We start from the raw sequence: 22,582 nt of genomic DNA, 5'->3' as shown, positions 1-22,582 counted from the left end.
AGTAAAAATAATTTAAGTAAAAAGATCTTATAATTTTTTTTTATTTGGAGCTGGCCAAAACAATTCATTAACATTTGATGCTTCAAATTAAAAAAAAATTGCTTATAAAAATTTCATTTCAAGACATTATTGTTAAGTCTCTTAGCTACTAATAGCCAAACTTCCAACAAAAATAAACAAAAGCAAAATACTAACAAACTAAAATAAAATGGAAACTAAAACAAAAAATAAGGTTAATTGGCCAGGTGAAATTAAAGCAAAAATCTTGATCTAATTACTTGCTGCTTAGTATATGAAAAGTTAGATTTTAAATCGAAAAAAAAAAAGTCAAACCCAAAAAAGAGTGACAAAAAAAAAAGCTAGTAGTCAACAATGAACAAGAATCATCTAACACAAAAAGTAACCGTAGAAGTACACAAGATTATCAGATAAATATATATACTAACCAGATCATGTACTATATTACCAGATCTGATACATCTAACAACATTACACTCTAAATATGAAATCAAATTCTCTCAACATAAGATCTTATAAGCTGAACCCCACAAAAAAAATTACAAAAGTAATTATTATTATTATATTAAACAGAAAAAAAAAAAAAACAAAGTCAAGTGTTAACATTGCTTCAATCAAATCAAGCAAATCCCAGAAAATTAAAAAACAAAAAATGAACATATATTAGCAAAGAACAATACTAGATCTCATCATAAGACACATAATAAAGAGATGAAAGAAGAAAAGAAAAGAGCTGCTACAAAACTCGAGTTTTCCTCTGTTGGAGAAGATGATGAGGGCAACCTCAGCATCACAAAGAATTGAGAAGACCATTCCTTCTCTTTGCAAATGTGACTTGCCTGTTTATCTTGTTCTCTATCCTCTTCAACTCAACTCTTCCCCTCCCCGTAACAAATTAAAATTAAAAATCCCCCCTTTCTATCTCTTTCTTTTTTGTCATTTATATTTATATATTGTTTCTATTTCTATCCAATATCTATCTGTTTCTTCCCTCGCTTTTTTCTTTCGTTTCCTTCTCCTCTTGTTGGGGTTGCGTGATGGTGCTTCTTCTCTGGAGCAGTACCCAAGTGCAACCAAATTTGTGAAAAACAAGAGAAAGTTGGATACTTATTCAAGTTGAAACTTGAAACCCTATGAGAGAATTATAAGAGGAAAGAGCATGGACCAGAGAGAGAAAACTGATTCAAAGAGAGAAAAATAATAACCCGGGGTATTACTGTATAACTTTCTATTTTCATGTAAAGTTTTTTTTTCCCATGCTTTTTCATGTTAAGCTATTTTTGGAAAAAGGAAATGTTGAGCAAGCGCTCACACAGCGCGTATAATATATTCAACTTGAAATACGATGAAATGCAGAGTGCTCAAGTGATCAGTACTCACCTTAACACTAATAATGTCAATCCCTCTAATAATGTCAACTTCAATTATGGTGTCACAGCTCTGAAAATATCATCCTCGGTTGAGTAATAGGGAATTCCTCCCACATATATCTTTGTAGGATTATCACAACCATCTTGACTGGAAATACAGAAACAAGAATAAATACATAAATAAATAAAAAAAGAAAAAATAGTTTCAGCACATAATCACACTCCTACAACAATATTACTGAAAACAGATCCAACCATTGCATTGTTATCGACTAGCCTTCTACAATAAGTTTTAGGAAAAGTATATGGAACCAGCCAAGAATGGAACAACATAATTAATTATAATTAGTTTTATTAATTTATAATTTAATTTGTTTTTTAAATTATTGTTAACCACGTTCAAAACATGAGAGAAGATACGTTAGTAATAGGAGAGAATCACGGAACAGATGCTTTGATTATTCATTAGCTGGTTCCATATAATTAATTATGTTTTATTAATGCGTAAGGCATGAAACATAGAAATCATATCAAAACCATCCAATTTACAAGAAAAAGAAACATCCGTGTGCCTATCAGTAACAACATCCGCTGTTAAAGTCACCGGTGCCTCTGATTTTTTAGTTCCCTAGCATTGTTGTAAATTTTATTGGTATAAATTTTTTTAATTTTATTTTTTCAAATAATAATTTTATAAATACTGATAAATTAATTATAATAAAATTCATACAGTTTAAAAAGTTATAATTGGATTTTAATTATGTTAAATAAAAATTTGTAATTATATTTTTACTAGTTGTTAAAAGTACTAAAAGTTACATTACCTGCTATTAGCATTAGTATTATTATTACTGTCATTCAACACTGTAGATTGTGGCATTTCCCCTTCATGATTGGAACTGTGTTGTTCTACTGTTTTGGTCTTCTTTTTCTTCTTCTACTGCTTCTGTTTCTTTTTCTTGTTCGTTGATTTCTCAGCATCATTGGAAGCTTCAGTTGCCACATCAGCATCGTCGTTTACCTTCCTCCTCTTATTCTTCTTCTTACTGGCCAAACCCCCTGAGCCATTTTCCTTGTTGCTTCCTTCTCGGCTGTGGGTGTTCCAAAGATCGAAGCTTTCGACGTCTCTCTCTTGGATAATACGGGCATTGTGGGTAATAGAGTCAACAAGACTTTTGAGAGAATGAGAAGAAGAAGAAGGGGCATAAAATCAAGGTCTGGATTAAGAGGGCTTATAGGCCTGTATTAAAAAAGAAATAAAAAAGAAACCAATAAAAGCAGAAAGGTTTACTCCGTAAAGCCCAAAACCAAGTATATACAGATTTTCCAATTTGGCATCTCAACATTTACACATAGACCTTGTGCTGGGGAGAATAACAATTTGTATACAAGACCGGAATTGTCCTTGCCAGGTTACAAAGTCATTCAGCAATCCACTCCGTACCAGCCTCATGGGGAGGCTGATTCTGTTGTTGAGTATAATAACACTATAAACTAACACTAGTACAAGATACTTTTCTTTTTGTTATATTTTTCATGTTATTAGAGACATTGCAGCCAAAGAATAGAATATTCAGGAAGAATGATCACAACTATTCTCAATATACAAACTCCCTATGGCAATTTGTATAGTTCATTAGTCTCTTATACACTTATGTGTTGCACACTTGCACCTGATACAATAGTAGTAACTAAAAATTATTTGAATCTGAACGTGGATGCATCAACTTAAACTCTGGCAAGAAAAGAATGGCATGGGTTGTTTTAAATTACCAGTTAGAGTATATTTTCCTTGAAACACTAGACAATATTCATCGATTTTCCCCCAAAGTTGCTCATAAATCTTCCAACCATGCATAACGGGGCAACATCTCGTTATGAGAGGCATGTGGCATCTCAAGGTCATCGCCTAACAGCAGGGTTTACCCCGCGAGGCTGTGCCTCGTATCCAGCTCCACCTCGAGTGGGTGGTGTTGCAGATCCGTAAGGCATAGTGTTTGCTGCTGGAGCATGTCCATGCGGGCCAGCAACACCCCTTGACTGTGCATCATAGCCGGCTGTCCTCGATGGATCATAAGCAAGTGCTCTCTGCGGATCGTAACCAGTTCTTTGGGGATCAAAAACCTGTCCTCTCTTTGAATCATAAGTGGTTCCTCTAAATGCATCATATCCAGTCAATCTCTGCGGATCATAAGTTGGCCCTGAAGATGTGTTGTAGCCAGGTCCTCCTCTGGAAGCATCATAAACAGCCCCTGCAGAAACTGGACCCGGTTGAGCACCAGCAGTAGCAGTAGCAGCGGCGGCAACAGCACCACCAGCCCCAGGGATAGGACCACGTCCCTATTAACCATCCAGTCGGATAGAGCATTAATATATATGATCAGAAAAACAATATAATTATAGTCACTGGAATAAAATCAGCATCTTACTTGAACTTATAATCAGAATGAATCAACCCAACAAACGTAACCTTTCTAATTGGTAACTCCAATTATCAACAACAAAGAGATTTGTACTACTAGAAGGGCTTAGCTACATGTATCAAATTATCAAACATTCAAACACCACCTCATATGTTCACATTGATATCACTAACATCAAAATCTCTTTGAAAAAATTTTCTACGTATCCTTGCCGCTAATATACAACTACTACCCTCTATAGATCTTAATACATTCTGAGCAAGCATTCAGTCATCAACCGCACACTCAAATTCTTCTCATTTTCTACTGTTAAACGGTATTTCTTTCACTATATTACAAGAAAAGCACAATTACATAGCAGTTACACACACAAAGCATCTTACCCATCTGTGTTACTATTGAATCAGTCCAATTTTTTATCTATAACTATAAATAAATGAAATACTTCTAGATATTGCTATTATGCAAATCACGTAACACAGACATGCTACTTCAACAGATTTCAGTGCTATTCCAACGCCAATTATGAGTAACAATTCATTGCAGAAGATCAAAATATGTCCAATTCAGGTATGCTCCATATTATACCACTAAAACACAAACAACTGCTAAGAATTTAATCATTTATAAAACCTGCAACAGGTTGGAAGCATAACAATGCAAGCAAAACATATCATGACTCCTTGACAACAGAGGCAGATAGTTCTAAATAAATTAATTCATTCACTTTCTACCTAGATAGTAGATACTATATTTAAGGCTAACAAAGTATCAACTTAAAAACATGAAAACATGAAGAACAAAGTTCAAAGATTAAATTTTATCAAAAATAATATAGAAGTTAATAATATTAGATTATAGATCTGAATGCTGAACTCCCACGAGAAACTTAAAAACAATGTAGCACATGGTGCATCACACACCTGCATAACAGCATAACCATCTTCGTATGCATTTTGTCCCACAGGAAAAGTAGAAGGCTCACTCTCATTAGTTCCAGAGGTGCCACCATATGGCCCACCTAAATTTTATTACATACCATGATCAATCCACAATCTTGAAAAATTGAAGATAAAGGGTTCCAATGTAGAAAACAGGTAACAAAAGGAGATACATACTGCTTCTTCGATCAACATTAGCAGTATTTGTAAGCTCTGCTCGGAGTTTTTCCACTTCCCTAGTCATGGAAACATAGTTCTTTTCCATGACCTGAAGTGATTCGAGGTGATCATTGTATAATTTCTTTTCATAGTCAAAGGTCGCCCTGCATGACCAGAACAGCAGATTATAACTTATAAGGGGCGCATAACATGGCAGTCCGACACTACACTAGCATGATGTAAGCACCGAAGGTGAGATAGAAACCAAAGGGTTAGGTTATCATGAACTACAAATGTGTCAAGATGCACATAGAAAGATCAAGTGGGTAGATATCAATTCGATATTATGGATGGGACTAAAGGGCCACAGTGAAAGCTGTTTGGGTGCTCAATAGAATGGAGAAGAGCGAAAGGAAGATTCAGATATAAAACAAAGAGGAAGGTATGACCTATGCGCCTACCAGTTGCTGACCGCACTAAATGGGACATCCCTACCCAAGAAGGGAAGTATAGATGGCTCAATATATGTTTGGCTCAGTCACAATCCCTGGCTAGTAAATTGTTTGGCAAATTTACCATGTCATCTTTCAAGAGATTCCCATGAGCTCGACTCAAGAAGCCAATGAAATATCCCTGGCATTCAAACTTCCAGAGGGACCGTTTCTAGAAAATAATTACAGTCCAGAAAGAAAAGGCTAATTGGCCTTGTATAGTAGGGACTCCAGCTCTGGAACAAGCATATTGATTCCGAAACCCAAAAAATAGGATCTTTGGTTGAACAGTTTATAGGGTAAATAAAATGGAATCTTTTAGATAACCAGAGAAAAGAAATTTTTTAAAAGACAAAAAGTAAAACTAGGCAGACTTAAGGAGCAATTGGGTGCTGTTAATGAAGTTAGATAACAAGAACTACTAAAGCCTTATTTCTCGCTATGAGGTTCAGATTCGCTGCATAGATCATACAATGCCACTGCCTCTATCATAAAACAAAGTCTATATAAAAGCCACTAGAGTCAAGTCATTTCTGATAGTTTCATCTGCAGTTTTTGTTAGTCTTCCTCTACCCCTGTCCCTATTGGCCTAGGGCTGTTATTAAGCCACAAAAAGGAAAATGGGAAATATAGATAGTCTTACTCTTTTCATTTCTCTAACCATAAGTCCCTAAAAAGATGAGGACCATTATTTACAGAATGCATACAAGCACTGCTATACCTGTCACATCTCCACATGATCTTCACCCACTGCCTAAGCGACCAAAGCTTCTAAAAAACACCACCATAAGTTCACCTAAAATTAATGGACACACTCATGTCTCACTGAAATAGCATTTCAAATTGTCTATTCTAGTTATTGAAGAGAAGGAAGCATTGTCATTCAATCCAGCAGCAGTCAAACTTATACCACAAAACTTAAATAAAAACAAACGATTACCTGCAATGCTGATATTCCTGTCTGAGATGCTCCAGCTCTGTGATCAAGGCAGGAATCTGCTGCACATCCGCGTGGACCCTTTGAAGCTCCTGATTCAATTGCTGTGCTTTACCAATAAGCTCCTCCCTGGACACAACCAAGCTCTGGGCCTCCGCTCGTGCCTGCTGCAGTTCATGCTTAATAGGCTCCGCTGTTTGCAGCTCAGCTTCCATCTTGCCAATCTTTTCCAACATGCCCCGTATCTGCTGCTCCCTCTCTGCCTTCACGGTGCCAATCTGCAAGTGCAACATTTGCAGCTCGTGCTGTGCTGCAGCAAGCTCCTGCCTCAAAGTCCCATGTGTTGCAGCGAGCCTCTGATTCTCAGTAGCCAATCTCTGCATCTCTACATGCTGTGTAGCAAACTTCTGCTCCATCACTTGCGGGGGTGGCAACATATCGAAAGGGGAAAACGGGCCAGGATGCGGATGCATCACAGGAGGCACCTGCTCCGGGTGTAACAAGCCGTGCCCCGGGGGAAGTTGCCGCCTCATATGGGGAGGAGGCGGCATTCGACCTTTACTCCCCATTTAGTCTATATCTAAGCGTTGACCTGAACGTGATTTTACACAATTGCATAGAATCATGACCATGTCAGGGAACAAACGCCATTCGATATATCCAAGTCACCCATATGACACTCCTAACGGGTTTAAAAACAATGAAAATTTGAAGTTTATGCAAGCTAATACCATAATCATGAAATTAGGACACACATATACAGTACATATATGCAAGTCGCCAAAACACAAATTTGAATGAAAATTTGAGCAAACTGAAGTGAAACAAATATACCCAGAATTCATATAATGAATAAGCTTAACGGGAAAATAAAAAGATGGGAATCATTCGAATGTAAGAAAGGAGAGAAAGAAAAGAATGTCGTACCTTTTTTGCCGGAGAGTATGGGGATTTGGGGAGGTCGAGAGGGATTGTGAAATTGTGGTTGGGTAGAGTGAAGATTGAAGCTGGAAGAGGGAAAGTGGGAACACTGAAGAACCCTAATTTGGAGGATGAAGGAAGGAAGAAGCGATGATAGTCCCTTTAGCTTGCTGACAGCTGCATTCGTTGCAATGGTACCTTCTTTTCTCTTTTCTTTTTTATTTTTTTTATTTTATTTTTGACGAAATTTTTTTGATATTACCATTTCGATTAACTTCTGGAAAAATATAGATAATCAACAATATTTTTGAATAATGTGTGAATAATGTGAATTAATAGGATTAAAAAAATAAATTTAAATTAGTAGCATTAAATTAAAGTGTAATGTATCTTTATTTAATTGATGATTGTTCATATTATTCAAAATAGTCATTGTTTACCTAGCACTCTTCTTAACTTTTTTATTCAAAATAATTATAATATTATTAACGAATTATTCTCCTCCCTTACATGGTTTGTTAACATAATTATGTTAAAATTTTAAATAATCAATAGTGTAGGTTCTTCAAACAAAAATAATGAAATATTTCCTTAAACCCTTTTTAACTTTATTAACCAAAATTTGAGAGAAAAAGAGAAAGAGAGAGGGTGTGTTTGGTTTTAAAATTAGGAAACTCCTTCATCATATTAGAGATTTTAGGATTTGAACCAAAAAGAGTACCATCCTTTAGAAAGTGAATTTTTTTTTATTTTTGTAGATAATTTATTTTAAAATATATCAAAAAGAGAGTTATTTCTCTTGTTTAAATGGACAAAATAAATTAATGACATATATCTTGTTCAGAAGTAAAAAAGTGACAACTTTTATCTATTTGCTTTCATGCGTTACACGACGAAAGGGGACCTTAAAAACTATATTAGAGATGAACCAGATGACCTTGAGAAGTAAGTTAATATCGATAGCAAAGAGTACATACAGGAGGACAACTAGAGAAACAAATAGAAAGTTGCATAAAGAAGAAAATGAAAAAAAGAAAGTGATGACTAGACAACCTCAATGTGGTAAAAATATGAATACTCCTAAAAAAATAAAAGCTTTAATGACGAATACGATAGTCAAGGACTCGCACGGAAATGGTTGGATGAGGAAGGTAGAAGTGCCAGTGACAAAAGAGAATGTGGATTGGATGTAGAGGAGTCTAGTTGAAAATACGACAAAGCCTATAGATTTTAACTCGCTGAAGATAGCAGTTAGCAAGAATATGCCGCAGATTATTCAAGTGTGAGAACTAGTAGCGTACAAAGCGTTATTGACTTTTAACATTGTACTAAATGCAGAAGAAGTGTTCACTTTCAAAATGAATAGTCTCCTACAATTCTTTCATAATGTATAGAGATGGAAAGAGATGAAACGGAGTAAAACTAGACGAGTTTGGTTATAGTGTTTCGGTGCATGCTTGGTCGATAAACACGTTCAAAATTTTAAGAGGGCAATGGGTAAAAGTAGTTAGATGTGATGAAGTGACAAAATCGTTCTTATCGTTCAATGTGGGACATGTTCTAATTGATACATGTATATTAAATGTTATTAACGAATGGGTGGGGTCACATCACTATCGACACTAGTGGTTTTGATGTCTTTGTAAAAGAGATTGATCGTGAAAAATATGAGGCCAAGAGTATTTTGGTAAAAGAACTATCACAAATAGCTACTGAGGATGTCGTCTCGGAAGACAGGTGCATGAAGGTATCGGAGTTGGCTTGGGATCTGGTTGCTGAATTGGTGTTGATGGAGGGATGGACGAATGTTAAAGAAAGGGGTAGAATGGTAAGTCCACATGTTTTTGAATGACCGGAATATTGAGCAATTAAAACCAAGATTTTAAAAATCGAACCGGACCAACCGATTTGATTGTGTTAACCAAAAACCGATTTTCTAGTCGGTTCGATCGTTCTCAAAAATTGTCCTGAAAAAATCGATAAAAAAAATCGACTGAATTAGTGGTTAATTAGTGAATCGAATTATTGTTTTTGTGTGTTTGTACTCTGTATTTATTTCTGTTACTCCATCTTACTATGTTAAACTTTTTTGTTTAAAAAAAAATTATTAACCAAAATATACACAGTTTTTCAAAAGTTTGTTTACTACGTTCAACAGTTGTATATTAAGATATTTTTTTAAGCTAAAGTTTTGATTCAATATAAATCATTTGGAAGTAGGGGTGGCAATACCACCCGAACCCGCAGGTACCTACCCGGTCCCTACCCGCTTGGGGCGGGTAATTATCTGCCCCGCACCGGGGTGACTTTTTAGCGGGGCGGGGCGGGGTCGGATTTAGGTAATACCCGCCCCTACCCGTCCCGCTACATATATAATATATATAATTTTAATATATAATATGTATAATATATGTAAAATAATTAATAATAATGTATCATATTTAAATTTTTACTTTAATTTATGTTATGTATGTAATGATGGTTATATAAATTTTGAAATTTAATTTTATTTATTGGATTTTAATAATTATAGGAGGCGGGTAGGGGCAGGGCGGGTACCCGCAGGGGCGGGTTAGGGTTTAATGTTTTCTACCCGTGGATAAAAGTGAGGCAAGTTCTATGCGAGTTGTTGTACGACGGGGCGGGTCGGGTAGAGCAAAAACCCGCCCTATCCGCCCCGTTGCCACCCCTATTTGAAAGTATAGAAGAGAAAGACCCGAATTGTTAGTGCTTCTTTATTGCAAAAGTATCAAATCTTTTATATCTAAATCGAATGCTTTAAAATTTATTTTCTTCACAAAAACCGAGTAATTTAATTTTACAATAACAAATATCTATTACCCATTTTTTAACGAGATTTTTTTTTTTATAAAAGACTAGTTTATCTAATATATGCTAGATTATTTTTTTTTGTAGTATCTATCTATCAATCCAATATATTAAAAGAAGAGCAATGCTAGAGAACTAAAAGGGTATTAACCAAAAACCAGTCAAATATTTTTGGGTGAATTTAAAATCTCTACGAGTTAATATATATGGATGTTTCTTCTACTAGGTATCAGAATGTTTTTTTTTTCATACTAAATGAATGTTCTTTTATATATTTTTTGAATTTTTTTATATCACAAATGTGAATGTCTATATTTCTTTAAGAATTTCATATTTTTTTTAATTTTATAAATATTTAATTATTTTTACTAAAATATAACTGAATGTTTCTTTTGTTAAGTATTAGGATGTTTTTTTCCATATTAAATGAATGTTTTTTCGGTGTTGGACCTGTGTAGATGCTCCACCCCTGAGAAGGCAGTGGCTGCGCTGGTGGCTATTGTACCCAACACACAGCAAGAGTGTCTTAACCAGCTGGAGGACCATGTGCTGCACAATCTTGATTGAGACTCCATCATGAAGGACCTTGGATTCCACGAAGACTCCAACCCACCCTTGTTCAAGACCACCCTCCTTAATGTCCCTGACTTCTCTCCTTCCTTCGACCCACACTCCGAACTCCGAACTCCGAATCCCAGACATCCAAACCATGTCCTACAATTACGCCACCCTCGACCGCCTCCTCCACGACACCTCCAATAATTCTCCCCCCACCGGCTTCGATTTCATAGAGGAGCTCATCCATGCTGCCGATTGCTTCGACACCAACCACCTCCACGTCGCTCACGTCATATTGGACCAACTCAATCAACGCCTCTGATCCCCTGCCGGTGCAAAGCCTCTCCAATGCGTCGCCTTCTACTTCAAGAAGAGGAGTGGATCGCGGTGGGAAGGCGGAGAGGGTCTGACGGTGAGAGAGAGATCTGTGTGTGATTGTTGGAGGTGGGTAGATTAATGTGAGAGAGAAGAGGAAGGTATTTATAGGTTTTAATTAGGTTTACTTAAATCTTTTAAATTTTGAATTTAAAAAATTTTAAATTAATTATTAATATAAATTAATATAATTTTGTTTAATTTTTTGCTGATAACCTCTTGGTTCCATATACTTTTCCTTAAAAGAATCCCGTTAGAGAACTAATAGAGTAAATATATACAAAAGACTGATTCTTTGGCCTGACAATATGCTATAATTCTAAATTCTATTTAAAAATTTATCGCAAATAAATGACTGCACCCACAAAACAAAACAAGAGTTAAACTTTGACGTTTGCTTAAAATGGATAAGTGAACTGACCCCTTAACAAACCCATTGGTTTGTAAAAATGTTATGCCACTTCAGAATCAGTTCCCATTTGGTGCATTAGGCTGTTATTTTTGTCACCTTTTAAATAAAATATTTAATTGATGAGAAGACACTATTTTTGCATGTGTTTTTGTGGGGTTGGCCGAGTTGCAGTTAGGAAACGAGAAAAATAATGAGCAATTCGACAGATCACGTAATGTTAGGAGAGGCCACATACTAAGAGCCATGGATTTAAGAACAAATGAATGGGTTAACTAATGATACATTTTTATGTACTTTCCCCTGAACACAACTAATGATACAAGTATGGCAGCTTCTTTGGTAACTTGGTTACATCACATCCTCTTCCTATTAGCTTGTGTTGCAAAATCAGGTCTCTCTCCTACAAATCCGCCAAAGCGCGCCGACGTGGCGCGAATTCTCGCCCAGCTGTTGGTGCTGCTTCTATACACAATCAGCCAAAAGCACAAGCAGAGGCCAATCCTCATGACCAGGGATTCAGATGAGGATAACTTGCATTAACATCAGCAATTATGAGCTTCACATTGCTATAAGTTGTCTTCAATCTCATCTGGAACATGCAATTTCTCGATGGCAGCCTGATAGATGAGATGAATATGCAGTTGCATCATCAAATATACATAAATAAGTTGCAATTTCTTCTAGTAGAAAGATAAGTAAATTGTGAAAATTGTTGATGAGTTTAGTGTAAAACAATTGTTCTTTCTTCTAATCAAATCACCTTGATGGCAGCAGCATCTGTAGCAGATGGTTTCAAATCCAAAGAAATACCATAATGAAGCATGGCTTTCTCATGCATGTTGCGCCTTTTATAGATCCTCCCCATCAAAGCATAGACACTACTTTCTCGGGGAGCATACTCTTTAAGCTCCTCTAGAACTTCCAAAGCCTCATCAAAATTTTCCAAGCTCATTAGTATATTAGCCTTCTGATACATTGGAAGAGGATTTTTCTTATCTGCTAAGATAGCCTTCTCCATTACCGCTAGTGCTTCCTCACTCCTCTGTCATATGATACAAGCATACCAAAGTTTCAGAATGCTGGTTGCAAAAGACAAGTAAAAGCATAGAAAATGTAGTCAACTACTATATTCAGCGTATATAACAAGCAATCGACCTTTAAAGCATGCAAAGCTGTGCCAAGGTATGACATTATAACCGATGAGCGTGGATTAATTTGGAAAGCCATCCGAAAAAAATGCTCAGAGAACTCAAACTTCTCTTGGCGAAGATATACCATTCCAAGTCCATACCATGCATTATAATGTCTTGCATCAACCCTAAGTGCACTCTGATAGCACTTAATTCCATTCTCAAAATCTTCTAATGCAACATATCTGTAAGTACCAAGTAGAAATGACTAAAACTTAGAAGACCATAGGAAGTTGCGGAAGATACACTCAATCACACGGATAGTCATATGTAGTAAACAAAATGAGCATGTACGTACTCATGTCCACAAAGGGTGTGTGCATATGCGAATCTGGGATTTAGTTGAACAGCTCGCTGAAAGTTCTTAAGTGCAGTTTCATGATCTTTTTGCAGGCTGTAACAATTACCCATGGCACACCTACCAGAATATTTTAAAAATAATAATAATTAAAAAAACACTAGCATAAATCATAATAACTAAAATGGAACACCCAAATATAGCAGAAGCTACTATAAAACTTTTCAATTCTCAACCTGTAATTTCCAAAAGCTCACTCATGTGGTTAAATGGTAGATAATGCTGTGATGGTAAATATTTTTATGAATTGAAAGGCTTCAAAAAACAGAGAGCTCAAATTAGACAGAGAAGTGAAATACAGGGACTATGGAATGACCTTATACCTCATATATCATATATGCCAGGAATATGATATCAGCCCAAAAATAAATGCATTTATTTTCAATAAAAGTTACTGTTTTGATTCACAGCAAATGCAGCAACATGTATGCATGCATGTGACAGATTTGGGCCTTCTGACAAAGCGAAGAAGGAAAATCGCAAGTGGAAATGACTCCTAATGGGGATAAAAACAATCACAAAAATGTTTCAGACAAGCCTACCAAGTCTGCGGAGCTAAGCGGTCAGTTGATATCAATTCCTGAGCCAAGTAACTTAGCTTCATATCTTCCTTTAGATGCTGCATATAGATAACAGTATTATGGTCAAACAGTAAGCATGCTGATTTACATTTATAGTTTTCACTTGAAATGGAAGGACTAGTACTAGTAGCAATAATAATAACAATAATATAGACTCACATAAAGAACCGTGGAGTACACATCCATTCCTTCCAAACTATAAGGCGTACTCTGACGAGCAAGACTAAATGCCCGATCAGCTTCTAAATAATCAACTAATTCAAAGTGCGCTTTTCCAACCTGCATTAACAGATATTGAAGCATGCAAATAACTGAGATTCACCTGTCAAGAATCGCCAGCCTAAGAACCATTCGAGAAAACAATTGCCAAACATAAGGAAATGACTATATGAAGCAAAAAATTGGAATATTAACCAGGAATTCCTATGGAAGGTCGCCCGCAGGCGCCGGTGGGGGGCAGGGGGGAGGAATCAAAATTACCTGGGAAAGAACCCAGCCAGTATGGTAATGCTTAGGTGGAACTTTAAGATAGGCATCCAGTGCATCCTGTTTCACCAATAATAGAATCAAGGACAAGGAGCTTGTCATTGTTTTTCCTTTTCTCAAATCCCTAATACGAAATACTAATGAATAAATAAATATAAAAGCGTAAATGATATCCTGCTTTCTCCAGAAATAATTAATACCTGGCACCTATACAAGCAGGAAAGTCTATAGGCGTCACCAAGATCTCTTAAAAGGGTCAATGCTTCTGAAGCACCAGTGATGACCTTGGAGCTGCTCATTAACTGTCCACCAACTGAAAAATTGGCTTCTTCTTGTTCTTGGGATTTAGTTTCAACGGCAGGCGAGGAAGTAGAAGTTGTTGATGTAACATTTAAACGAGAATCATCAAGAACATCATTACGAACCCCTGAACATCATTGCCATATTAAATAACAAAAACCAGAAGGAACTAGCATCCAGCGAAACCATCACTGGCTGACTTTTCCCTCTTATAATACTTTTAAGAAAGTAGAATAATTGATGAAACAAATATGAACTCTTCAGCCATGATAACACATAATAAACGAATGGCTTAACTATCACCGCACAAAAAGTAATATTTATATAGGAAAAGAATAACAATACAAACAGACAGTGCCATACATAAACCTAATCATCACCTTCATCAATGTTTTCATTGGCCCATCCCTGTCCCTTACGAACTATCATGCTACGGAATGCCATAGAGCTAAGCTTTGACCCACCAAGATACTTAGAAGAAATAGACGTTCCATTTCCAGTTACTGATGCATTAGAGTTAGCATTTGCATCACCAGAGAGTCTTGAACTTCGTCGAGGACCAGAATCAGAAAATAATCTACCAGAAATCTGGCACAATAATTCAGAAAGCATTTAAAATTTTCTTCAAACTACACAATATCTCAATAAACTAAATGATCAAGCAAATAAACAAATTGTAGATACACTAGAAGTTTATGTTATAATACTTGAAATAGTTCATATAAACCAGAAAGTGCAATGACCTATAAGAAATAACAAGCTTATCCCTCAAATAAGATATAATACGAAGCCTTTCAGGATCATTCATAGACCAATAAACAAAATGTATAACATCATTTAGTAATGCAAAACTAGTAGACAATAAAGCCATAGGAATTAGACCCCCCAACCTTCCGTATCTTTCCTTCATCCATAACCTTTCTTCGTGGGGCTTGAATAGTAGAGTTCACTGTCGATTTAGGAGAACTTTCAGCAGCACCGGTACTCAGATTTGGGCCATTTGGCTGCACATTCCTACACAAAGGGGGTGGAGCAACATTTGACAGCTGCAAAGAGGTTAACCAAAAATGTCAACATTTTGAAAAGAAAGATGGACATCAAGGCACATTCAGTAGACCAAAGATGTAACTACCATTTAGGGACCCATGGGCCACATTTTATCAACATTTCTGTATTTATATAATCATTTTCAAAATTCCAGAAATTGTGACATGATCAGTTGACAATTTAGCTTATCCACAATTTCTAAAAGCACATTAAGATGCATATAGTATGGAATCAGACTTAATTACCTGTGCAATTACTGGAGATGGAGTGTTATAAAATGATATGTTAGAGAGGCTACTATTAATGGGTTGACTAGCAGTTCCCCCAAAAACAGATGCTCCATTATGAGTTCCAGGAATATCCTTTAAGCCTTGCATGTGTTTTGGTTGCCTTGGACTTGCATCATCTGAGACACAATGTCTGGAGTCAACTAGATTACTATCCTCAGCAGATGATTGTGACCTTGGAGAGGTGGAACAACTTAGGTATTGCCTTTGTACGCAAACAGCAGCAGCTTCACCAAAAACTGAAGATGCTTCTTCAGCAGCACCTAAGGATTATGGAAGAAAAGAAAAAGGGTGTAATGATCATCATATTCACAGCAATATAAGGAAAGAATGCTTGGGTTTACATGAAACTTCTTGAGCCTTATTTTTAACACAGAACATATGTTTGCTTTGCTTCAAGCTGCTCATTTCATAGGATCAACATATACTAATCTCAGTGAGAAAAGCATAACTATATAGCTTAGAAAGCAGACATATGCTTAATTAAATATGTCCAGTGAGCATCAGCAATCAGGTCAATATCATTTTACGGACCTAATGTGCACAACTCCTCATATGCAGACCACATTAAAGGATCCATTGATAGTGCCTGCTTAAAGTGATCTATGGCACTTTTCCTTCTGTCAGTGTATCTGAAAAAGCAGCACAACAATCAAAAAAGAATATAGATGAATAAATTCATCAAATGTGTGTGAATGTGTGTCTGTGTGTAAAAATAGGAAGCAAATTTCAGAAAAACAAATTAACAATTGATGGGAAAACTGATCATCAACCTGTAAATAAGCCCTAACAGATAATGACCAGCTGCACCATTTGGAACCTATATATTAAGGAAAGAAACAAAACCAAAGTGTCAATCAACTTCTACCAAATTTATCAACAAATTGTAAAAAAAAATAAAAGAAGAAGCATGTCAATGCGAAAAAACATTCTAAATTATCTGACTTTACCTCTGCACTAGGCTCATTAGCAGGACATAATGCTGCTTCTGCTTCACTTAGAAGATCCATCTGAAAGCATGATATTGCAAACAAGTATCGGGATTGAGCCATTTGTGTTCCTTCAAGCAATAAAGACAAAGAATAGCAAGTGAGACATAATAAGAAGCACTGTTGAGCAAATAGCAAACAATGGGGGAACATTGAAAAGAAAATCCACAAAATAGAATGCCAATGGAGACAACTAAAACTAAAAGGAATAAGAATGAAACTCCAAGCCAGGTTGGCACAAAAGATATTGTATCAAACATACCTTTTAAGATGGAGTATGCAGAATAAGCTTGATTATTCTGCAAATAACACCCAGCCAACAATTGAAGATTTGCCTGCACAGTATAAAAGAAAAATATGATCATAACACTGCTAGAAAGAGAGTAAAAGATACCCTTCAGAAAGTCATGCTGAATACTCAACCAACGAAAGTAATGTTGGTTCGACAAGTCTGACATCTCATTACATATCTTAGACACCACAAATAATAAGGTTCCACAACAAATAAAAAAATACTAAGCCTAAACATATAATACATTACTAAAACAAAGCATGAACTTCATACTGACATTTTTTTTTAAGTTGCTGTTTCTGCTGAATAGCAAACATTTTGTGAACAAAACTATTTGCAGAAGTACCAGGATTTTGTCGCACACGAGACTATATAATCATAAGGGCATGACAGCATAATGCCTAATCCTTAACCCAAAAAAACCTCTAAAAAACAGCTTCATTTATGACCAACCAAAATACCGAAATTTCTATAATAAGTTCCATTTAGTAAACATAAAATCCCTCTGTAACCGCACTGTGCACATAAGCAATATGCCCAAAAAAAAAAATTAAGCTTTTCTTATAACAAAACAAGACTTGTAGGAGGCAAAACTATCATACATTGTTCACTGTACAGTAGAGAAACAAAGCTTGAAAAGCAATCTACCAGTACTAGCCTAATTTAATCATATAAGAGCACTCAGTTACTCACTACAGTGAACAAAAGATGATGCAACCCAGATATACCACGAAGCTAAGTTTTGTTTAATTTTTAGTCGAATCCAAATCCACCAAAATAAACTACGATAGAAGAAAATAAGAAAAGGAACTTGAATCGAATAGCTGGTTCATAAACCAGAACCAATCAGTCTCTGCAGAGAAGGAAACAGAAGCAGCGAGAATAGCTCGCCGAGAAACAGCATGAAGTTCTTGCGGAGCTTAAAAAGGAACCAGGATTAAATTTAGCTCTTCTAAATTTTCCCATGGTTTCTCAGGAACCAAACAGAAAACTTTTTAAGGAAAAAGGGAAAAAGAAGAAGAAAAATTTTGAATTTAGAGAGAGAAAGAGAGAGAGAGACCTCAGTGGGGAACTCAGCGCAGAGACGGTGGCAGAGGAAGATGGCGTTGGAGTGCATGAAATGGCGGAGGCTCTTCTGCACGCAATCTACGAGTATGGCTTCCATGGATTCGTTGTTGGTGGTGGATCCTTCCTTCTTTCTTCTTCAAAATTCGATTTTTGATTCAGAAGAATGGAGAGAATAGGAAAGAGGAAAAAAGAGGGGTTTTTGGTTTAGTTTGGTTCTATTGTTCTCAATTGAAATTTAAAGGTTTTTTTTGTTAGTATTTATTTTTGGGGCAATTTGGGATTGGCACGTGATGAGTTCTTCTATTTCAAATTGGGTCACGTGATAGGTTGGTCCTTTGCTCCTTCCTTCATCATGTTCATGAATCATTGATGAGATTGATGAAACCCTCAATTCCAAAATTTGATCCGTTGCTAACAATAATCAACTGATATAAATAAAGTGTTTGTTTAAGTGTTTTTATCTTGATAAAAAAAATTTATTATTTTTTAATATATTTAGTAAATTTTTAGTAATTTACTTTTCTATAAAATCTTTTTAAAAAAATAACTTGAAAAAATATCTTTCTTAAAAATCCACTCAAACAAGCCAAAAATGATATAAGGTTTGCCTAATATTTGTTCCGATAGATATCAATATTATGAGTAAAGTCTTATTTCAGTCTCTAACTATTTTATTAATTCTCATTTCATTTTTTATTGATTGAAAAATGACATTACAGCTCCTACCAATTAGTTTTGTTAGACATTTTACTCCCTCTATCAATATTTTTGTCCAGAACTATCGAATATTGTCTATGTATCACATTGGTTGATAATGTGTTAAGAAACCATTCCAAAGAACAAAATATTCTTTATGGTATCAACAATACACTGCAATAACATAGAACAATTAAACTCCTGAAAAAAATTTTAAGAGACACTTAAACTTCTAACTAATTTAAACATAAACCTATAATAAACTATGAAGTAGAATAAGTATCCCAAAATTTGATAAGTCATTGTACTTGCTATTGCACTGATTGTTGACCTTGGTTGGTAGTAGCCTTAGTTTCTTGCTTCTTCTCCTTCTTATGTTGCAAAAATTTTATTTGATGACATATGCAAAAAAGGGTTGGTTTCGAACGGTGTTATTTTTATCACTTTGATTGATGGACAATCCAAATATGAAAATTGATTTCGCTTGAAAGAATTTTCAAGTAATGATCAATTAAGGCATTAGGCCGGACTTGATCACATACAATACATTGATCAATAGCCTTTACAAAATCTGCGATTTGAAAAAAGTTAAGAAACTTGTGATCAAGATGAGTGAGAGAGGTTTAAAATCTAACAAGATCACGTTCATAACAATAAAAGATAAATATTGTAAAGATAGGGAGATAAAATTTGTATTGAAGATCAAGAAGAAAATGATTTAAAGGGATTGAATTTGATGAGGTAACTTTTACTGTGTTCATAGAAGGACTTTATAGAGAAGAAGGAAGAGAAGGGGGAGCAAGGAACTGAGGCTGTCGCCAACCAAGACCAGCAATCAGTGTAACAAATAGAATGACTTGTTGAAATTTAGGGATACTTGTCCTACTTTATGGTTCATTATGGGTTTATGTGTCTATATTTAAATTAGTTAGGGGTTTACGTGTCTCCTAAAAAATTTTTCAGGGGTTTAATTATCCTATTTTACTACAACATATTACTGACACGAGAAGGAACATTTTGTTCATTGGAATAGTTCCTTGACACATCATCAATTAACATGACACATAAGTAAAATCCATTAGTTTTAGACAAAGACTTTAACGAAAAGGATAGAATGTTTGATGGAGTTAATTGTTAGGGACTGCAATTTCATTTTCCAATTGATAAAAGACAGAATAGAAGTTTGCAAAATAATTATGGGTCGAAGTAGAGTTTTACTCCAATATTATTATGATCATGTCTCTGAACTTGCTTTTAGTATGGGATATTCAAACTGAGATTAAGGAATGAAATTCATGATTATGTTTGATAACTAGAAATTTGAACAAAAATTTTAATTTTAAGATACAAATTTAAATCTTTTTAATACTTTTAAAAGATAAAAATATAAAATTTTTAAGATGTGACTACAATTTTTTTAATATTTCTTTCTAAAAATATCCTCAATTAAAATTTAAAAATCCAACTCTACCTCTTTAATGAAAATTAGTCAAGGCTTTCTCCTTTTTTTTTTGCATATTCACCCTCATCAAGTTGGGACTTTATCATTGCCACCAAGATCAGCTCGTCATGAGAGTCATTGTGACTTCCTTAATCTCCACTTCTCCTTCTCTTCTCCCTCATCCCTGTGCTGCCAGTGTTTGCTCGTCTCTGCCTCCTTTATTTGTGTCATCTCACCCATCTTGGCTTTGTCATACTTTGTCTGTTTTTGTCTTCGCCTGGTACTCGTCTGTTCCTACTTTTTCCATTATCATCGTGTTGGCTCCTTTACAAGTTCTACTCTACACCTCTTCAAAGTTCTGCTCTCTCTCGTCGATGACTTGCTTTTCAATGGTGCAATCCTGCAGCAATCCCTTTTAGAAGGGCTAGAGTAGCAGCATCTGTAAGGGAGGGTCTCTTATCCTTTTTAGGGGTGTCCGCGGATCAGATATCAGATATATCCACAAAATTAAATTTTTTTAATCATATTTTTATATAAAAAATTCAATAAAAATATTTCTTTCCCACTTTTAAACTTATTTATTCTTAAAATATTTTTAATCAAATTCTTTTTAAATAACAAAAATCAAATAATACAATATATGAATAAGCATTACATGACAATGATCGACTCAATGACAAATGAAGAGTTGGACAATTCAAACCCAAAGATCATGAATGAATCTCGGATAATGCGAATTGTTTGGGGCTCTGGTCGTCAAATAAGGGAAGTAATGGAGATGTTGGAAGAATACAAGCGTCATGCAAAAATCTGGAGCAAAATGAAAGGGCTTAAATTCCCAAAGAAGGGTGGCATGGGCGGGCTACAGAGCTTGATGAAGCAGATGGGATCTGCAAAAGACATGATGGGAATGTTTGGTGGTGGCAATTAGTTTAATGAACCTGCCCTTATGATCTGAGGATCGTTTCTGACCATAACTAACGATGCATTAGAACTGGACTCGGTCCGGTTATGCACTTCACATTGATTTAGGTTTAGGATTTAGAACGGTTAATCCTATTTTTGAATTTGTTGTCATTAAGTTTATTTTGTATCAACACTTTTAAATTAAAGACTTGGGATCTATTAAAATATTTTTTTTAGGTATTGAGGTTGTTCAATCAGTAAAGAAAAATTGCTTATTTCAAAAAAAATATTATCTTGATATTCTGAAGAATTCTGGTTTATTAGGTGCTAAGTATGTCTCTATTCCAATGAATAGTACCACAAGATTATATCAAAACAAAAGTTCTATGCTATCTGACCCTTTTGTATATTGCCGTTTGGTTGGGCGTTTTATCTATCTCACCACTACTCGACCGGACATCATGTATGCCACTCAACAATTAAGGATTTGTTTGGGTGAGTTTTTAAGAAAATATTTTTTTGAGTTATCTTTTTTTTAAAAGATCTCATGAAAAAGTAAAAGTAATTTTATGTTTGGATATCTCATGCAAAAAGATCTTTTTATTTATCAATTATATTTGAGTATCCCAATATAAAAATACTTTTTTGTTTATTTATTACATAAAAAATATATTTTTTTCTTAAAAAAATATCTTTTAAAAAAAGATGTAAATTACAGCTTCTCAAAAAAGATATTTTTTTTCTAGTGCTTTTACTTTTACTACTAAAAATTTGTCCAACACGATAAAAAATAAAAAAGATGTTTTTTTCATTGAAAAATATCTTTTTTTATGAGAATAATGGCACCCAAACAAATACTAAGTCAATTTATGGCATCTCCTACTGAATCTCATCTTCAATCTGCCAAGCATGTGTTATGTCTGAAAACTAGCCTCGGCAAAGGATTTTTTTTTCAAGAGAATCAGAAATTCAACTTCTGACACTCGACGATCCTTAACAGGTTATTGTTTTTTCTTAGGCAATTCTTTAGTCTATTGGAAGACCAAGAAACAAACCACAGTGGCCCGCTCATCCACTGAAGCAGAATATCGTGCATTTGCTAACACAACTTGTGAACTTCAATGGATACTAAATGTTTTACAATTTTTACGCATCTCTCCTATCTGTCCACCAGTTTTATATTGTGATAATCAGAGTGTTCTTCATATTGCTGCTAACCCAGTTTTTCATGAACCGACCAAACATTTAGAGGTTGATTTGTCACTTGGTTCGACAAAAAGTTGGAGTGATAAAACTTCTCCCCATTCCCTCTCCTGGGCAGCTGACATCTTCACCGCCTTTGTCTTCTCAACCCTTTCATCTTAATTTGAATAAGTTTAGTTCTTGACGTCTTCCATCTTAATTTGAATAAGTTTGGTGTTTTTGACGTCTTTAAAATTAAAAATAAAATATAGTGATTAAAATATATTAAATAAAAATAAAATAATGTAATCTTTTATTTTTTAAA

The 22,582-nt window shown here is 35.1% G+C and overlaps 2 protein-coding genes and 1 long non-coding RNA gene across 5 annotated transcripts; all 3 read right to left on the bottom strand.

Annotated features, from left to right (window-relative positions):
• Positions 1 to 655: 655 nt before the first annotated feature.
• On the bottom strand, positions 656 to 2,597 carry LOC107486525 (uncharacterized). Its single transcript, XR_001591673.3, has 3 exons — positions 2,213 to 2,597; positions 1,399 to 1,536; positions 656 to 1,069 (listed from the first exon to the last, which is right to left on the bottom strand). It is a non-coding gene; the product is annotated as an uncharacterized LOC107486525 (long non-coding RNA).
• A 588-nt stretch (positions 2,598 to 3,185) lies between these two features.
• On the bottom strand, positions 3,186 to 7,465 carry LOC107486526 (protein FLX-like 2). 2 transcript variants are annotated; one of them, XM_021141228.2, is made up of 5 exons: positions 7,267 to 7,465; positions 6,343 to 7,021; positions 4,930 to 5,075; positions 4,735 to 4,832; positions 3,186 to 3,728 (listed from the first exon to the last, which is right to left on the bottom strand). In XM_021141228.2, exons 2-5 carry the CDS (start codon positions 6,906 to 6,908, stop codon positions 3,291 to 3,293), a joined length of 1,248 nt encoding a protein of 415 aa, XP_020996887.1. In that variant the 5' UTR covers positions 6,909 to 7,021; positions 7,267 to 7,465; the 3' UTR covers positions 3,186 to 3,290. The 2 variants fall into 2 exon arrangements, with proteins under 2 accessions (XP_020996887.1, XP_015962559.1); XM_016107073.3 differs by having other exon boundaries at positions 6,343 to 6,931; positions 7,267 to 7,464.
• Positions 7,466 to 11,649: 4,184 nt separating this feature from the next.
• Positions 11,650 to 18,245, bottom strand: LOC107486527 (cell division cycle protein 27 homolog B). Of its 2 annotated transcripts, XM_016107074.3 has the most exons (16): positions 18,025 to 18,245; positions 16,935 to 17,007; positions 16,634 to 16,743; positions 16,457 to 16,503; positions 16,218 to 16,315; positions 15,642 to 15,946; positions 15,240 to 15,395; positions 14,730 to 14,937; positions 14,250 to 14,476; positions 14,044 to 14,109; positions 13,723 to 13,842; positions 13,525 to 13,601; positions 12,923 to 13,042; positions 12,590 to 12,809; positions 12,195 to 12,476; positions 11,650 to 12,051 (listed from the first exon to the last, which is right to left on the bottom strand). In XM_016107074.3, the coding sequence occupies exons 1-16, from the start codon at positions 18,127 to 18,129 to the stop codon at positions 12,001 to 12,003; spliced, it is 2,265 nt and encodes a 754-aa protein (XP_015962560.1). In that variant the 5' UTR covers positions 18,130 to 18,245; the 3' UTR covers positions 11,650 to 12,000. The 2 variants fall into 2 exon arrangements, with proteins under 2 accessions (XP_015962560.1, XP_052117175.1); XM_052261215.1 differs by lacking the exons at positions 16,457 to 16,503; positions 18,025 to 18,245.
• Between the last annotated feature and the right edge of the window lie 4,337 nt (positions 18,246 to 22,582).

The sequence above is a fragment of the Arachis duranensis genome, chromosome 4, assembly GCF_000817695.3.
Source record: "Arachis duranensis cultivar V14167 chromosome 4, aradu.V14167.gnm2.J7QH, whole genome shotgun sequence".
NCBI classification, from domain to species: domain Eukaryota; kingdom Viridiplantae; phylum Streptophyta; class Magnoliopsida; order Fabales; family Fabaceae; genus Arachis; species Arachis duranensis.
Note: the sequence above shows the minus strand (reverse complement) of the source record. Positions and strands in the feature narration are given on the sequence as shown.

Bases quoted from the DNA above. Each gene is read 5' to 3' on its own strand.
- LOC107486526 (XM_021141228.2), bottom strand. From the start codon at position 6,908: ATGGGGAGTAAAGGTCGAATGCCGCCTCCTCCCCATATGAGGCGGCAA. The intron at 5,076-6,342 runs GTAATCGTTTGT...CTGGTCATGCAG, and splicing joins CAGGAATATCAGCATTGCAG to GGCGACCTTTGACTATGAAA. The intron at 3,729-4,734 runs GTGTGTGATGCA...GATGGTTAATAG, and splicing joins ATGGTTATGCTGTTATGCAG to GGACGTGGTCCTATCCCTGG.
- LOC107486527 (XM_016107074.3), bottom strand. From the start codon at position 18,129: ATGGAAGCCATACTCGTAGATTGCGTGCAGAAGAGCCTCCGCCATTTC. The intron at 13,043-13,524 runs GTAGGCTTGTCT...ATATTCTGGTAG, and splicing joins CGCTTAGCTCCGCAGACTTG to GTGTGCCATGGGTAATTGTT. The intron at 12,477-12,589 runs GTCGATTGCTTG...ATCATATGACAG, and splicing joins CAGCTTTGCATGCTTTAAAG to AGGAGTGAGGAAGCACTAGC.